The sequence below is a fragment of the Lissotriton vulgaris genome, chromosome 2_1, assembly GCF_964263255.1.
Source record: "Lissotriton vulgaris chromosome 2_1, aLisVul1.2, whole genome shotgun sequence".
NCBI classification, from domain to species: domain Eukaryota; kingdom Metazoa; phylum Chordata; class Amphibia; order Caudata; family Salamandridae; genus Lissotriton; species Lissotriton vulgaris.
This window is the reverse complement of record NC_141687.1, coordinates 120,303,211-120,321,201: the sequence shown is the minus strand read 5'-3', so window position 1 is coordinate 120,321,201 and position 17,991 is coordinate 120,303,211. Positions and strand designations below refer to the sequence as shown.

The 17,991-nt window shown below is 42.8% G+C and overlaps 1 protein-coding gene across 3 annotated transcripts in view; it reads left to right on the top strand.

The window, feature by feature from the left end:
* NOS2 (nitric oxide synthase 2) overlaps positions 1–17,991 on the top strand; it is a 56,298-nt gene that overhangs the window by 22,460 nt on the left and 15,847 nt on the right. For all 3 annotated transcript variants that reach the window (XM_086954555.1, XM_086954553.1, XM_086954556.1), the window contains exons 8-19: positions 1,158–1,299; positions 1,942–2,081; positions 2,590–2,764; positions 5,797–5,898; positions 6,425–6,619; positions 7,690–7,772; positions 7,895–8,039; positions 9,542–9,646; positions 10,450–10,499; positions 11,564–11,738; positions 13,030–13,162; positions 16,347–16,425. In XM_086954555.1, coding sequence (XP_086810681.1) covers positions 1,158–1,299; positions 1,942–2,081; positions 2,590–2,764; positions 5,797–5,898; positions 6,425–6,619; positions 7,690–7,772; positions 7,895–8,039; positions 9,542–9,646; positions 10,450–10,499; positions 11,564–11,738; positions 13,030–13,162; positions 16,347–16,425 — 1,524 coding nt within the window. The remainder of the gene's footprint in view (positions 1–1,157; positions 1,300–1,941; positions 2,082–2,589; positions 2,765–5,796; positions 5,899–6,424; positions 6,620–7,689; positions 7,773–7,894; positions 8,040–9,541; positions 9,647–10,449; positions 10,500–11,563; positions 11,739–13,029; positions 13,163–16,346; positions 16,426–17,991) is intronic.

The window sequence follows — 17,991 nt, the reverse complement described above, 5'->3', positions numbered from 1 at the left end:
AAGACCTATTGTGGCATATTTTACTGGATGGCCCCTTTAAATGTCAGCAACAGCTCCTCCCAGCGAGAGGTATAATCCAGGTGAGATGTTCCAGCACGTGATCAACACATTCTTTCAATCACCGCAAAGGGGATTTAATAAAGGGGTCTAAGAGAAGCGCTTTAGTACCTTCCAGCCAGCCAGTGATGTATTTTTCATTTGTTAATAGAAATTATTTGAAATGCATTCTGTCCAGTATTGATATTGGTTCATTATACATGACTACCATTCAGGATTTCTCTTTACTCCTTGATGAGGCTCTGTTGAAGGGTTTTTTGTGAAATAGGCACAAATACAGTTTTCGCTCTCAAAAGTAAACTGGCCACATTTGTTCCTTGTACGTCCACGATAGGGCACCCCTTTCTGGTGGCATCCTAGGCAGTCACCTAGGATTGTATTAACTTTGAGCTATCACACCACCAGGGATTAACAAACTACTCTAAGCATATATTGAGTCAAGAATGTCGATGCAACAGAATGTTGAGGATAGAATATTGAAAGTATACACGGGTAAATAAGACTAGCCTTTCGATACGTAACTCCACATATATGTAGCTACGTGGTACATATATCTTCAAGGTACGTAGAGGTGGGGTACGGAATAGTAACTCTATGGTTTCCTATGTGCGCATACCTTTCGATGTATACTCCTTCAATATTCTGTCCTAGATATTAGTATGCCACGATATTGTTGGTGTCGATATTCACTCGTACAATCCTCTCAACGTTATCTAAATGCATGATCCCACGTACACACCCTGCTTTTGGCATGTTTTTCCCACCTGTCTTTTACTTCCGGCATGCAGCTCCCACGGGATGGACAGCATTTGACAGGATCCCCGCTTGCCCTATCGAAGACCTTTGGATGGGCTATTACTATAAAGGGAATCAGAAGCATTCCTCCAATCTGCATTCCAATATTACTGTAAAATGCTACTCTTATTTCTAATATTTGATAATGTTATGTGTCTATTCCACTTAAATCATTGTACAGCTCACTGGTAGCCAATGGCACCTGGTCCATTCTTGATAAAAACTCAAGTATAAAATGTGTACAGTTCTGGGATCGGCTCTGATGCCTGTTTTTCACCAGTTTTCAATCTGCTGCTCTTCCCTAGATCCACCATCACAGTCTTCCCCCAGCGCACCGATGGGAAGCACGACTTCCGAGTATGGAACGGCCAACTGGTTCGCTACGCTGGCTACCAAATGGAGGATGGATCCTTTTTGGGTGACCCGGCGAGTGCAGAGTTCACACAGGTACAGTAGCATAGGAACAAATGGTCTATGGATCTGCCCAGTGGCCCATCCAGAAAAGCGCTCACAGGTAGAGCAGCACAGGAGCTTTCTGGCCATGTATCTGCCCCTGACCCTTCCCTGGGGAGCTCACACAGGTAGAGCAGCACAGCAACTGGCCATGTATCTGCCCAGTAGCCCCTTCTTCATAGCCCACGCAGCTACACTAGCACAGGAAGGAAGTTGCCTGGACAAGTGTTCTCCCAGGGTTCCTTATGCAGAAGCCGCTTCTCCTGGATATGTGTCTTCCGAGGAGCCCTTCATGCAGAAGCCGCTCCTCTAAAGGCTTTAGGAACTCAGCAGAACATAGAGACTGAAACTTACATCTACAGTTGTGGTAGCAGTGACTGAAACCAACAGTTTGTCCTGCACTGGTGGGAATGACTGAGACCTATAGCTTGTCCTGCAGTGCTAGCAGTGCTGGAAACACCGAACCGGTCCTGCAATGCTGGCAATGAGTGAAATGCATAGTCTGTCACGCTGTGCAGGCAAGTGACTCTATCCGGTTTCTTCCCCTGCACTCTGAGTATCCCATCTCCCTCACCCTTATCTCGCTCAACCTGACCTCTCTCTCTCTCTCTCTCTCTGTCTCTGTCTCTCTTTCAGGTGTGCATAGATCTTGGATGGAAGCCAAAGTATGGTCGCTTTGATATCCTCCCCTTGGTGCTCCAAGCCAACGGCCAAGACCCTGAAGTTTTTGAAATCCCCCCAGAAGCTATCCTAGAAGTGCCAATGGAACATCCAAAGTAAGTAGATCCGGCGGGGACAATAGTGGTTAAATCTATACACATCTCTTTGCTTAGTACGATTCATTTGGTAATCAAGAAATGTGCCTATTACTACACTGAGTGCAAAAGCAGGGAAACATACTTGTGGATTGGTCGATAGATAGATAGATAGATAGATAGATAGATAGATAGATAGATAGATAGATAGATAGATAGATAGATAATTGTCCTATTACGATGCAGCTGTAGGGCAGTGACCTCAAGGGAAACACTAGATTTAACTCTGGTAAATTCAGTACACTCATAGGCCAGGTCTTCCAGAGCATGCCAATGGGAAGACACGGTAAGGAAACCCACACGGTTCCTGCATTCTTTCTGTGAATAGATGGTGTTAGATTATTTTGGATGTTCGCTCCTTTAGTAATTTTCAGTTCCCCAATAATCTCTAGAAAGTATACAGAATAGAGATCTGCTAAACAGTTGGAAAATAATAAATGATTGAATGTAACCTCCTTACTCTGAACAGGTATGAATGGTTTAAAGATTTGGATCTCAGATGGTATGCGTTGCCTGCGGTGTCCAACATGCTTCTGGAGGTTGGGGGCATTGAGTTCTCAGCATGCCCTTTCAACGGCTGGTACATGGGGACAGAAATTGGTGTTCGAGATTTCTGCGACGTGCAACGTCTCAACATTCTGGAGGTAACTCGCTTGCAAACCTATTGGGGTGTGCATGTGTGCACTTAATAGATGCTTATTAACATAACATAACTCACACAGACATGTTCTGCCCAAGTTCTAGATCACGAACACAGCAAACTTGGCTTCTCAGTATACAAGTGTTCAGGCTAGCTAATAATCAGAGGCTAATGCCAAATGTTAACATCTACTGCCCTTACATTGCTGATGTCTAGGCAGGTTCACAGCAGGTAGTGGTCCTCCAAGTCCTAATGGGGAATGAAGTAGAGAATGATCTGAGACTTTGGGAAATGGAAGAAATCAGTATCCCATTGCACTCACAGAAATCCAGGATAGGTTCAAGAAAAACTATGACCAGTGAAACTATCCCAGCACACACCTGTCTGCCGACACCCTAAGTCTATTGATTGACTACAGAGCAGAAAATGCATATGTGTAGAATCCCTGTGCAATTGTACATTTATATTACATGAGAGCCTGCAATCCCTGTGTAAATGTCCCTCTCAAATTTAATGATGACAGCAATTGTGAGATCTCTCATCACCTGAAATAAGGAAATGATATAGCTTATCAGTAGTATGAATTATTACAGTTAGATTGTGACATCATAATGCTTCCTGTTAGAGCCAACAGTTAAGGCAAAGGCAGGTCACAGAGGACCATTATAGCTTTACTTTAAACAATTAAAACAAAAACTAGCCTTTCATTATCATAATCGTTCTAAAATAGTGATGAGCAGAGCGTAGATGTTTACAGCAACATGGTTATTTTTGTCTACTGAAGGTAAATCTCTCTGACCTTTTCTACATATTCCTAGCCACAACCAGTAAAGTGGTCTTTCACGGATTCGGCCATAATACGGAACCCTTGTGAATTACCATAAGCCACCCCTGACAAAGAGTTTTACACCCAAAATTATGCTTTGGGTTTTATTCATGACTATTGTGGATTCACAGAATAAAAAAAAATATGTGCTATCTCAACTACGGTTACGTAAGTTTGATGTCAACATTTGCGATTTACTTTTGATTTCTACAATCAACTGGATTAAAAATATTACTTGCTTGGAACACCATCTGGTAATTTTTGTTTGGACTTAGATTTAAAGGGAAGCCTTAGGGCATTGCAGTGAACGCTAGTCCTACAAAAAAAATTCTAGCTATTTATGTATGATTTATCCCAGATCTAGGCCAGAGCCCCCTGGCAACTTTGCACTCATAGTTTTATTTAAAATGTTAAACTTTGAATATATTTCTTGAAACTTAAATAACAGAGTGCATTACGACCACATACTTTTACATTGTAAATACCCAGTTACCACATTTACTATGCTCACACCTTAACCCCTTCGGGGCTGATGACGAGCTGGGCTTGTCATCGCGTAGCCTCCTCGCACGCTGATGCCGAGCCCAGCTCGTCACGCAAAGTGCGATTTTCTAATTCTCAGCGCGCGAGCGGAATTCCGCTAGCGCGCATGAGGTTAAGATACTCCTGTAGAAGTACCAAATTCCCACCCACTTCTTCACAATTTCCTCTACCTTACACTTACCACTTACAACTCACCATAAGCACTATGCACACGCCAAGACACACTCCTGAAGGAACACCCATTTTTTCATCACCTTCATTACACTTATCAATGTAGAAAATCCATATGCCTCCCCCAGTCCTCTATGTGAGCAGAGGCATTGTTACCGCAATGTAGCCCATAGGTGGAATCACACTAAGAAAGCTCTTTGGGCTGAAGCTTATCCTGCAGAGATGAGAACTGAAGTTTACAATTTCCATATCCCTTTAAGTAGTTCATTCACACATTGCACTTGCTGCAGAAATCAGAAGATTGCAGATCACATGCCCACTCTAGTTACAATAGCACAGCACATTGTTATGACTGCTGCAGTCCCAACCCGAAACTAGAATCAGGGTAACGCAGCATTTCATCATTCCAAGATAAATATCAGAAACCCTTCGAAAGGAAATTAAGCAAAGTAATGTTGTTAGCTACAGAGACATCTGTTTTTTTGTGCCAAATCACTCCTAATGACGTGAACGGGCATAATTTTTAGTATTTTTTGTGTAAAAAGAGTAAAGCAAAATTACTCAAGTGTAATTAACTTTTCTCCCAGGCCAAATTGCAACTGATAGCCTGCTAACCAAGCATACGTCCACAGCATACCGTTCTGTCCATCCGCTAATGCCCTTCAGCGCCTTACCAGAAGAGCTGTACATTGTCTTTGAACTCACCCCTTTGCAAATAATTGTGCTCGGATTATCACATCAGTAGCCTGTAAATTCCAATGGGCCACTACCGGGTCTAATGAAATTATACATTTGTGTTTTTAGAATAGAAGTTTCGGCTTCTAAAAGCAGCTGACATCTCCAAAGGAAACTCTGGTGGAAAACATCTGGTACTCCATTCGGAAATGCAGATTCCTGCATGTCATTCTCCTGTGTAGTCCCCGTTATTTTTTTCCCCCCAGGATTACTGGGGCCCCCGGTATCAGTAATTCTGGGGCAGGGAAATAATTGGGGTTTTAACTGGCCACTTGTAATGGGGGCCTAGGAGAACGATTGAAGTGACTGACAGGCTTGCTAGCTTCTCTGGCTGCTGTGCTCCATACTAACTATGACGTCTTTACTCTGCATCATGGCGTCACTTCAGTAGCCCAATCGGATGGAAGTGTAGCCTAAATCATTTTGACCTCGATTACAATAGGTTTTGGGTCATTGCATGTGGAAATTACACTTTTAAAAGACAAAAACTTCGAATTCATTCAATTCAGTCACTTTACTGCACAATGGGAGAAAAGTTGTTGGGGAATAACTTGCAGGGAAATGTCTGATGCTTTTAGCAGTTGAAATCACCCCGGGAAACACCCAAACTGGTAAATCATGTTTCCGGCCCACTCGGGATTACCGCTGACCCCTGAAATGACAATTGTGAGTTGTCCGATGCTAAACAGTTAACACAAAGATACACTTAGAAGCCTTGCCCCTTGTACTTGTTCCTCACTGTATCTCTCCTTTGCCTGTAGGAGGTCGGGCGGCGGATGGGGTTGGAGACACACAAGCTCGCTTCCTTGTGGAAAGACCGGGCTGTCGTTGAGATAAACGTGGCCGTGCTGTATAGCTTCCAGGTAAGTCTCGCCATGAGCACTTCCGGCTTACTTTGAGAGAACAGTGCATGGCCTGTCTAGAGCGCGCTGATGAATGTTGCTTTCCTCCCGCCAACTCTGTTACTGAAGAAGGCCTTTACTCGGTCCTCATGGCTGATCAAAGATGGATGCCTGCTTATTGACTCTAACGCCCTCTGCTTTAATGCTGATGTTGTAAGATGGCGGTAGCATTCAGTTTTTGGTTGGAGTTTCAACTCTATGGTATTTCCTTGCTCTGTTCCTCCTCTATATTAACTTTGGTCACAGGGGTGCCTACGCTCTTGACCAATGGGATGCTCCTATTTTGTATTGCGTGTTTTTGTACCGCACATTTTCAACCCGGGAGGTTTCCTGTTGCTTGCCCCATCGCATCACAAAAAGCACACTAGGATAATTGTAGCTATTTGTCTGGCAGCCCTAGGCCTTCTTGTGAGAAGGGCTAGCCCTATCCAAGAAACTCAGGTGTTATTGCTAAGGTCATCAATCTCTTATGTTCACTTGCTCGCAGAAACACAATGTCACCATCATGGACCACCACTCAGCAGCCGAGTCCTTCATGAAGTACATGCACAATGAGCACAGGCTCCGAGGAGGTTGCCCGGCCGACTGGGTCTGGCTCGTGCCTCCCATATCCGGAAGCATCACACCCGTGTTCCACCAGGAGATGTTGAACTATATCCTCTCGCCCTTCTATTACTACCAGGTAAGAGATGCAGGTGGGACATGTGTGCACATGGAAGAGATCATGCTACCCGATTGCCTTGGTGCATGGTCATAAGCACGTCTCTGCTTTAGAAGCATAGAATTATTACACTAGTAAGGAGAGTACAAGTAGGTACTCAAAAGGGTAAACGTTTAACAGTGTAAATTGGAAGCATTTTCTTACTCTTTGGGAAGTGCAGTTAAGCATAAAAAAATTGCCATGAAATGAAGCATTTTGCAATGTTCTGCTGCATTCTGTCACTAACATAACACAATAATTTCCAGAAATAGCATTTTAGATACACATGCTAAAGCTTGCAATGAACTTTAATATAATATTATTTTCAGAGGTTTGTTAATAAAAATAATGATTTGATTGAATCCCTGTTCTGTTTTAGAACTGTTTATAATATTTATAAAGGGAAATTATAAATATGTTTTTTGTAAAATATTTGTATGTATAGGTTTATAAAACAAACACGTAGTGTCTCCAATATTTTAACAGACACAAATGGCTATAGGATATACATTTAATTTAAAAAAGCTTACATTTGTTGCTTTCATCTTTATGAACAAGGGAGAAACTGGGTAGGACTATTTTTATAAGACAGTAAGTCCTTCCCAATCCTTCTTAAAATTCAAACGATATCATTATTTACCGCCTTGACACTTACGAGTGATACTTGAAAATGATTTTATGTAAAGTTAATGAAAGGTTTTAGAATGAGCTAAGGAATTATGGAATAGAATTCTAGTGGTTATGACTCAGGTATGTACATCTAACATTTGCTGCTATTCTAAGGGATACAAATGATTCAGAAATTTTGATTACAATTAATATGTCTGAACTGAGGGACAGGTTTATCAGTTTCGTAGCATTTAGAACTTAAATGTACATTTTTGAAGTATTGTTCATTTGAAATGTATGAATTGTACTATCATCTTAAGGATGACTACAGTAAACAACTAGGAAACGTACAAAATGTCCTCCTGAACTTCTTCATTGGATATCTCTGTAAAATGAGCCTTTTGAATGCTCTTCAGTCATGCAGCTTATTCATAATTTCATAGGTGGAAGCGTACAAGACACACGTATGGAAGGATGAGACGCGAATGCCGAAGAAGAAGAAGGTCAAATTTAGTGTTGCTGCCAAGTGAGTTTCCAGTCTAGAAATCTCTTAGTGCTCATGATGACACATTCAGAGATGGCTTTTTGAAAAAATTCTAAAAATAATATGAAGTTTGTGTAACAAAATTTCTGTCTGTGTTTCCACAGAGCTGTGGTCTTTATGTCCGCACTAATGGGGAGGTCCATGGCACGGAGAACAAAGGCCACCATTCTGTATGCCACCGAAACGGGGAAATCTGAAACCTTTGCCAATAAACTGGCATTGCTGTTCAACTGTGCCTTCAACACTAAGGTAAGGTGACATGGCCACCCTCTGATCAGTGATGGAAGAAGCATGGTGTATAAATAGGACATTTACTGTATCCCTAACCAGCATTGGGTTCAAACTCTGTCCCACGTGGCAAGTTCTTCACCTGCTTTTAACAGATGTGTTAGATACCTTATTCAAGGATTGAGGCATACTTCTTCCCTAGGATAAGTAAGCTAGTTAATGCTCCTGTTGCAGATATTAAAGGCCATAGGTTAAGTTTCTGCCAGATGGACCCAGATTTTGTTTCTCCAAAGTCAACAAAACAAGAACCATATAATCAGACCTTCATATAAATTATCAGCACCTCTAAGCACTACAGTTTCTAGTATGCTCTATAGCACATTGCTCTGTATACACAAGCTCCTATCCATCAATGCCATCAGATCTCTGATAGTACTCACAGTTTCAATGTTTAACATCTCAAGATGTCTTCTTGTCATAAGGAGAAACAGCTGAACCCTTCGGATGATATTTTACACAAGTACTGGGGCCTCGCTTCACGAGGAATGCCAGGATTACCTGGCAAAATGTCTCCAGATGACTTTTGAGAAAGGTTAGTTGCCCTCCTGGACAGAACCTTTCTCTTGACGAACAGCATGGAACCTCTTCTAAAATGCCTTTGATAACCCACTGTTTTAGGGTCTTTCGTAGAGAGAGAGACAAGTTGTGTCAGTTCTCATTGATGCAAATACCCAAAAGCCCACTGACGGGCTCCCTTTTGATAAATCTTAGAGGATTTAAAAACATTTATGTTTTTTCAGATGGTCTCCCACACCTCACAGGATTGTATTCTATTCTCTGGGACATATCTGTATATGGGAAAATAGATTTAAGGAAGTGAAAGGAGAGCTAACAAGATGAAAAAGATGTGGGGACCCACATCTGTATAATAGGGGAGCTGTTAGTGTGAACAACTCAGAAGTTAAATACAGCAGATGAAGTAAACATACTCCAGCTGATGTAAGTGTCTATAACTAGGATACAATGAAGTAAACGAAGGGGAAATTTTGCAAGACGTACGTACATTTGAACCCGTGGACCTTATCGAGCATCCTTTTTATGTACTGAAACGGTTACAGTGGCCGAGCCGATGGCAGGGGATAGGTGCTTGTCAGTCACTGTGGTGTCGCCTGTTACAAGACTACAAGACAGAGGTCTTGAGGTAGTAACACAACTTCTATGGATGTACCTGGGAATGTGTCCACCCTCTGTTTTTAGAGCACTGAAGTGCCATTGTGTCTATGGCTGAATACTCTGCTGAAAATACCTGTTGTCTGAATCCAGTGGTATAGTGCCCGGGAACAGCACAAGGGCTGTCAGCATCACTGCCGAAACGGTATGTTTGCCCCCTGCGCTCCTCCCCTCAACAGTGCCATATTTGCAGCTCCAAAGTACAACATGATGTTTTCTGGTTCCTCTGATGATGCTGTCACAAGTCAGCTGCATTATGGCAACTTATGAATACAGGTATTTCCCTCTTCCAGGTTCTGTGCATGGACAAGTATAAAGTCAGCGACCTGGAGAAGGAAACGCTCCTGCTGGTGGTGACCAGCACGTTTGGCAACGGAGATTCCCCCCACAATGGAGAGGTGAGTCATTGGACAGATCAGATCACAGCACCAATTCATAATTCAGTTATTCACTATTGCTCCGATATGCACTGTCTCCATTGGTACCATGTTGATATGACGCATGCTACTGCATTCTGTCAGTAGTAATATAGAATGCTACAAGGGCAGCACATTCTGTTAAAGGCCCTGTCAGGATAGGCTGCCCTGTGGGCGAGGGCCCATAATGGGTAGAAACATGCAGAGATAGTCTAAGGAGTTCAAACATAAACAAGTTATTTCTATTTGTTACTGTAAGCTAGAAAAATAGAGCAGAAGACCAGCAATATTTCATTTTGTTGCTTTAAACAGCTGGTTCCATTATGCTTCATGGCCTGACCCGCCTTTCACCTCAGCTGCTGGCTCTGGAGGCGGGCATTGTGACGTCAGGACTTTAATAGCTCTTAATAGTCGAGTTCTGACGAGCTGGGGGCCTCACTATTAGCCGATATGAAGAAATTAGAGGCAGGTGTTTATACAGGGATTCCAGAATCCCATGTATAATAATAATAATTAATAATATTATTAATAATAATTATGATGTTAATTCTGTCACTTGCTGAGATTTGTTTGAAATACTGATAGAACTTGAATGAACTGAGGGTTCCAACGTAATGGCTTTGTATCAAGGTATAATATTTTCCTGCATGTGATCGACTGTGAGGTCAACAGCAAAGATTTGTTTCCCTTAAAAACAATAGTAATATTTAAAAACAAATAATGACTTAGACTACAACATGTTTCGGACTTCTGCATTGCATACTCACATTTCTTGTCTTCAACAGGCGTTCAAGAAATCCCTATTCGCTCTGAAAAAGCTGAACAACAAATTCAGGTATTGTTTTGTTCTCGTTCTAGGGGCATTTCCCGAGCTTTGAAGATCACCTAAATAGTAAAGGTGCCTACCAATCAGGATCGGTTTATAGACTCATGATAGCTCGGCGGGTTGAGCTCCTACCCAAAGAACTCCAGTTTGCAGATTCAAAGCTCAGAAGGGGGGCTGCAGCCGGGCATGATTCCAGGTGGATAAAACGAGTCCTGCTTAGGAGTAGATGGGTGGGATTTATAACACAGGAAGCAATTACATGTAGGAGACGAAAACACACTCAGAATGTGTTGGGTGTCTCCTAATGAATGACGAGTATCATTGGTGTGGCCCAATAGAAGGTGCTGTTTCAGGATTTTTCACTTGATGTTACCAGATTGGGACAGGTGACCTTCAAGAGGAGCAGTTTAATAGGGGTCTTTTCAACTCTCCTGGTAGATTTGGATTATATACGACAGGAAAAAGGAAAAGGGGGAAAAGATCTGGCATATGGGCTAATCTGTGGGCTTTGGAGAGTCTGGACCAGGGTTCGAATCTAGAGCCTGACACGATGGAAAGTCTTTTTCATCTGGAAAAGTTACTTAATTCCAGTTTAACAAAATGCAAAAATATCAATAACAGTTTATTGTGTGAATCAAAGATATTAATCTGTTAATCATCTCCCAACAACCCCTGGAATAAACAGACAGATATAGGTTTGCACTATAGGAGTACCAGTACTTATAGAAAGGGACATTAATTGCACCCAACAATGTAAAGATGCAGCGTTCGACACTACCTGGTGGCAGCATTGAATTAATGAAAAAAAAATACTGAATGCTCCAGTAGCTAAATGTCTATTCCATCTGCAGCACTAATATCACCGGACCATGAGAACCTGGATCCATGCCAGAGTTTACGGAGAACCATTAATTATCTACATGATTCCTATGTAGATCCATAGTATGCACGTTGTTATATCCTGAAAGTCTGGCATGGATCTGGCTCTTGTGGACCGACACTGAACACCCGTGAATTAAAAGAGCTATGTGCTGTGTAAGTGCTGGTCTTAGACTGCCTTCTTGTTCCCACAGGTACGCCGTGTTCGGCCTTGGATCGAGCATGTACCCTCTCTTCTGCGCTTTTGCTCACACGGTAGACCAGAAGTTGGCTCAGCTTGGTGCCACGAAGATCAGCCTGACGGGTGAGGGCGATGAGCTAAGCGGGCAGGACGAGGCCTTCATCACCTGGGCATTACACACCTTTAAGGTACTTTTTATTCTGACTCCTCAACATAACACAGAACTGCAATAATGCAATCAGACACATGGGTATGACTCTTTGTAAGCCGCATTACTCGATAGCCTTTCCAGTAATCTAAGAGCGTCTTTTGAGCCATTAGCGCCTTTTACTTTTGTAACACGTCAGCATATCTCGTTCTCTTTAGTCCCCAAGATGTCTAATGTAGGTTGATATGGGCGGCAGCCATACTAGATTTCCAGGATACCCACTGACTATGTTGACGAATTTAATTTATACTCACTGTATTTTAATTTTGGTTATGTGGACTGCCTGAATAGATGGCCTGGACCCAGCTGTCTTGGACCTAAGTTACCCACTGAACAATCATTGTTAGGTGTGGCTTGACAGCACAGCTGTCTAGAGACCTATTGTTATCTATATATAGTGTGGGTCTTGGCTCCTCTCAGAGGAGTATTGCACTCTCTCCCCTCATGCTACTGAATGTAAGGTGTATCATTCCACCTGCTGTGGATGTGGAGTGCTGGTTCTGCAATGCACGAAGGACTTTTTTGCATCTCAAAAGTGTACAATGTCATCACACATTAAAGCCTCATTGTAAACAAAATGTACAATTTTTTTGCAATGCAGTAGGCGTATTAATGCTTTAGTCTTAATCAGGACTCATAATGCATGCAAGAATTGTTAGCTTTGTCAATGCTTGTTTCATATGATGTGCCTATCACCTTGGTCACTTTTGAGTTTAAACGACTTAAAAGTCTATTATGATGGGATTACGAGTACGCTGGTGGGATTCCGAGGAAAACAGGTGATATAGGCCAATCAATGGCAACAGCATCCTACTATTAATACTTGAATTAAACTAAGCACATTCCAAGTCATTATTTATTTTGCCCACTGTGCAGCCTAGACAAGGGCCGCCATTTGCAATTCAGCACCTCACTGGTGACGCCCACGGGGACGAAACTGTTTTGTGGTGGCTTTTGTACCCGTCTGCAGAGGACCAAGGTTGGCAGCTCGGGTTGGAAGGTACCTCCTGGAGCAGAGACAAGTCTGATTAACATATGGCAGTCCTTGCCTGGAGAGCAAAAAAACGATGTACTGGAATGACGTCCTGAGTAATTACCAGAGGCTGACATTAATTCTTAAAAACATTGGCTTAGAATTAGTACATTGCAAAATAACTAGAAGATGTGTATAGGTCGAGAGTCACTGCCGGTCAATAAATGAAAGTGGTGAGCATGGTGTGGAAAGTGTGCCAAACAAAATAACATTAAAAACTCCCCTTTTCTATCTGCAGATCACTTGTGAGACGTTTGCAATCAGGGACAGAAACAATATTCTTATCCCCAAAGTGTACACTTCACATGAAACCTGGAACCCCACGCAGCACCGGCTTGTGAACGCCACACAGTCCCTGGATCTGGCAAAAGGTACGGAGGATTACAGGTGCTACTGTCAGTAGTCCTTTGTCTGTTTCTAATATCGCGAGGCTTTGAACGCAGTGCAGTGAGTTGCTATGTAAGGTTTGTTTCACAATGGGTGATTATGCAGGAGCTGGAGAGGGGCATTATGGGACCTTGGTAAGGTAAGTCTGTGTCCAAGGTCGAGGGTTGTGTGGTACATGGGTCAGGTGTGGCTTCAGAAGGCATGTATTCAATTGTTTCTGTAAGTAATGGACAGTGGTCTAGATGTAAGAAGCAAATTGTGACCAGTATATTGTCACCGATGTATTTTGCAAACATACCTATCTACTAATAAGTCTGTTTGCAAAATACAGAATAGTAGTGGGCCACAATTCGACCTTCCACATGAATATTAATGAGGTAAGTCGCAAATTGTGACACACTATGGTTCAAGCCATCACAGGGATGGTGGCCTGCTGGGATCAGAAAACCACCATGTCTGTGATTGCCTTAGAAAAAAAAGAACCATTTAAAAAAATGTAGCCGAGGATGCGTTTGTTTACAAGGTTCCCCAATCGACCATCATACTCTTAAAAAATATTTTTCTCAAAATTCACGAAGGGGAAAGGGCTCCTTGGCAATCCTTTCCAGTTTGCAAATGGGTTACCACTATATTTATGTAGTAGGAAGGTGTCTGTCGGATTTGTATTGTGATTTTTAAATACTTACGCACACAAAAACACACACACTCTTGTCTCTGTGTTGAAGCTCTTAAAACATTGTAATTCTTCACACTCTTGTGTTTTTAGTGGTAGTTTTAGTAGTTTTTAGTAGCTCTTCACAATCCACACTCCTTTCTCCCATTCCTGTGTCCCTTAATCCCCACTCATGCACTGCTACTCACATGATGACTAACATGATAGGCCAGCTTAATTTTCTGACAATCTGAGACACTCACTTTTAATTTGTTGGCTGGCCCATCTCCACCCAGCAGAGCAAACGTTAGATTGACAGACGAGCCTCCACAGCTGACTCGTAGTCATGCCTGACTGTGGCCAGGAGTGGACCCGCAGCACAGGGGCCTGCCCCTGGCCTGCAGCCAGGTCGCTGCCTTTGAAATATGAACCCACCTTTACAATGCTTCCCGCTCGCCGCCACTTCTCACAGGGAAAGACGTCATCACATGAAAACGGGTCTTTGGTTTCCGGGTTTTCGCCTAATTGTAATCAGGAAAAGGAGTGTTCAACAGGGCGGGAAGTGAGACAACGAGGGAACCAGCTGCTGCTTGAGGGACTTTTGAGACGGACGCACATTGAGACTAACTCAGCTATTTAGGGCACGAGCAGGCAGCTTTGGGCTCCCTGCACCCCACAACTGGAGGGCGAGTGGGGGCTCCCGGTCATGCACCCACCAGAGAGAGGATTTGCAAAGGCTTCCTGGCCGCAGAGACAGCTGATGCCTGCCTGGGACCACCACTCTCTGCTTGAAATGATGCAGTGCAGTAAGCGGCAGCACTTTATCACTTTTTGGGAGGTCTGCCTTCCTCCGCTTTCACATCCTCTTTATCCTTGCGCAACTCAAACCCATGCGGGTGAATAGAAATGGTGTCTTGGATGAGTTTTTTAATCCAAAAAGCACAAAACGGGTCCTGACGCACATCACTATCATGACGTCATGTGGCTCAATATGTACATATGCACTGCAGCCTCTCTTCTGTGCTCCAATCACCACTTAGATCTTAAAGTGCCTTCAACCACAGCAGCCAATGAGCTGCCTGGTCCAACAAAATAATAAAGAAATGATAGTATGCCAAAGGTTACAAACGAATCAACAGTCTGTAACAGAAGAAGACATTAAAAGGTCATCATAAATAAAAGAACAAAGCAAAGCAAACACTAGATTGAGCGAACTAGGTGCCTGAGGCAAAACCACCATTACTAACTTCTACTAGAGATCACGGAAATCACACGAGCTTGTGAAAACATAAAAGACACAAGCTAGTAATAAACGTAAAATACACTAGCCCATAAAAACATGAAAGACACTAGCTTGTAAAAAGATAAAAGACACTCTCGTAAAAAAACATAAAAGACACTGGCTCGTAATACCATAAAAGACACTAGTTGTAAAAACATAAAAGACACTAGCATATAAAAGCATGAAAGATCTAGGGCAGGGAATTCCATAGTTGAGGTGCACATAAAGCCCTGCATATTGCTTTGCATTAAGAAAACTATGAGTTTTCAGCCTCAACTGTGATTTCTTATGAGGGCCTGACTCCCTCTATCGTTCATGGTCACAAGATGGTGGCTAACAGTCTCTCGACAAGAGGGCTATGGATCCCCTTGTGGGGCAGCTGCAGCTTTGGTCAGATATGCGAGAAGCAGGTACTAGATTGTGCCAGTACTAAGAGCTCTTCAGAGCATTTCCGCAGCCCCAGGTGTGGTACAGAGGTCCAAACAGCTGAAGAAGGGGTGGTGGCGACAACAATACAAACCAGCACTCTAACAGGTAAAAGATATTTCATTCTCTGCTGTTGATCTGTATTGTAACAATATGTAGAGAAGGTTTCTAGCACAAATAATTGTTCAAAAGTTCCTCTTGGCACCAGAGTCTGTACAAGATGAAAACGCTCTTCCCTTTTGAGCAGCCTTGAAGCAGAAAGTGAACAAAGGTATATGTGCTGTTGTGCTGTGAATTTCAGCTAGCAAGCAGGCATGTGCCAATGCAGCTCTGGAGGAAAGCTTTTCAAAGAGCCACTTGTTTTTGAGGCTCTCGCTCTCCAACAGAAGGACCCTTTGAGACAATTTGTTGCAATCTGGTGCCCTCTAATGGCCTCATTTGGTGGCACCATAAAGCAGCTGCCTATCGCTACCTCAATGCAGCAAAGCTGTAGTGCAAATTACGCATTGTTTAAAGAAAAGTGGGTCTAGCCATGGGCAGTGCTGTGGGCACAGTAAAGAGAGCCAACATTCTTCAACATTGCAATCTCAGCTCTTCTTCAGGCTCCTGGAAGATATGAACAGAGTTATCCTCTATGTACTGACTAATGGCTTCCAAAAGGCGTGGGCCGCTAAGTTACACACGCTCGCAGCCTCCGCATCATGCAGTCACAGTGCTCACCACTGATCTTGTGTAAGGAGAACTCAGCAAAGGAAGAGTTTTGGAATGCTGTCGAGTAACTGAGATCTGTTTTTCTTTCTATTTCCAGAACTTTCCAATCTGCACTCCAGGAATGTGATCCCCATGAAACTGAAAGCGAGACAGAATCTGACCAGCCTCAAATCAAGGTACGGCCTCAGTACTCACCGCGGCAGGTGTGCCGATGCTTGTAGTGTGGATGTCACCTTAGGAAAAAACGTGAAAGGGGAAGATGATCCAATGAGCGCTTTTTCTCTCAATTCCTTGTAAAACTTAGTTCACTTTTTGTATTTCCTAGTGCGATTGCTGCCTGTGCTGTTTACTTTGCATTGGCAGAATATGTTGTAGGTGATGGGATTAATAACCAGTTGGGCCATCCACTGACACAAGCAGTGAGGAAGGGAGGTATGTCTAAAGGGATAGGTGAAGAGGCAACACTACAGGCACTACTCTTCTGCTTCTTGATCCAGGGAGTCAAGAGTTTCTTCTTCATCCAAAACAGTTACAAAGTTGTACAGTTGTACTTGCTTACTAATATTAGTGGCACACGCCTGCAAGCCAGCAGTCCTGATTTTTGACTCGGCGGCCACGCTCCCACTTTTACGACAGTGTGACATCTGCCAAAAGTCAAGTTCCAAGACTGCTTAGATCTTCTTTCATGGGGAGGAGTTCACAGTTCCCTCTCTGCTTCATGAAACATAGGGGAATATTACCAAGCAATAGCGATAATTATCGCTATTGCTTGGTTACAGACAAAAATGTATCGCTGACCTGCGGCGATTTTTATCGCAGATAAACCTTGGTATTACCAAGGTTTATCGCAAATGGGATAAAAAACGGCCGCAATGCATGAATATCGCTGAAAAGTCAGCGATTTTCATGCATTACCGAGCTAATGCTCTTAGCCATGTTATCCACCTACCATTGGATAACATGGCTAAGAACTGCTCAGGGCAGGTGTTAGCTTTTGGAGATATTTGCGCTTAGCGGGAATATCTCCATGAGTTGGTAATAGGAGATAGCGATGTTAGCGACTGTTTTCAGTCGCTAACATCTTGGCACGCCCACTTTGCATGTCATTAGTGATAAATATCACTGACATGTAAAGTGGGGCCCAAGATGGTCACTATCTCCTACTAGCTGTCGCTAACTGGTGTTAGCGACAGCTAGGTAATAGGGAGATCATTTTATCTCCGCTTTCTTGTCTTTTAAAGCCAAAAAAGTAGAGATAAACCCCCTTGATAATATGCCCCCGTGTTTCTTATGCCAGTGAATAGTGATCTGATATACCTTCTTAGACCTAAACCCAATACTTCAGCAATAATAGAATTTGTTATATTTTTCCATAGTTATGGGTTTTATTGCTAACATAGTTTTACAAATGCACACAGTGATTCATAGATCATGTCTGCAAGGGGCTATTTCAGTTCACAGCTGTTTTCATTGTAAAACATAATCATTTAGAACACAACAACTCAGTCACTTACTTTCCATCTAAATCAGAAAACGTTGCAGACTATGCAAAGGGTGAACTTGTCCTGCATTTAAAAGGCCTGTAAGTCATTTTAGCACTGTCCAAAACTCAAGTCCGGTCCGATTTAGGACATTGTATCCAGTGTCAGGCTCTATAAATGACATCGGATATTACTGAACGGAAGAGGTTTAAAGGCAGGCTGCCAGATGACCCAGAGCAAGGGAATATCCAAGATATAGTG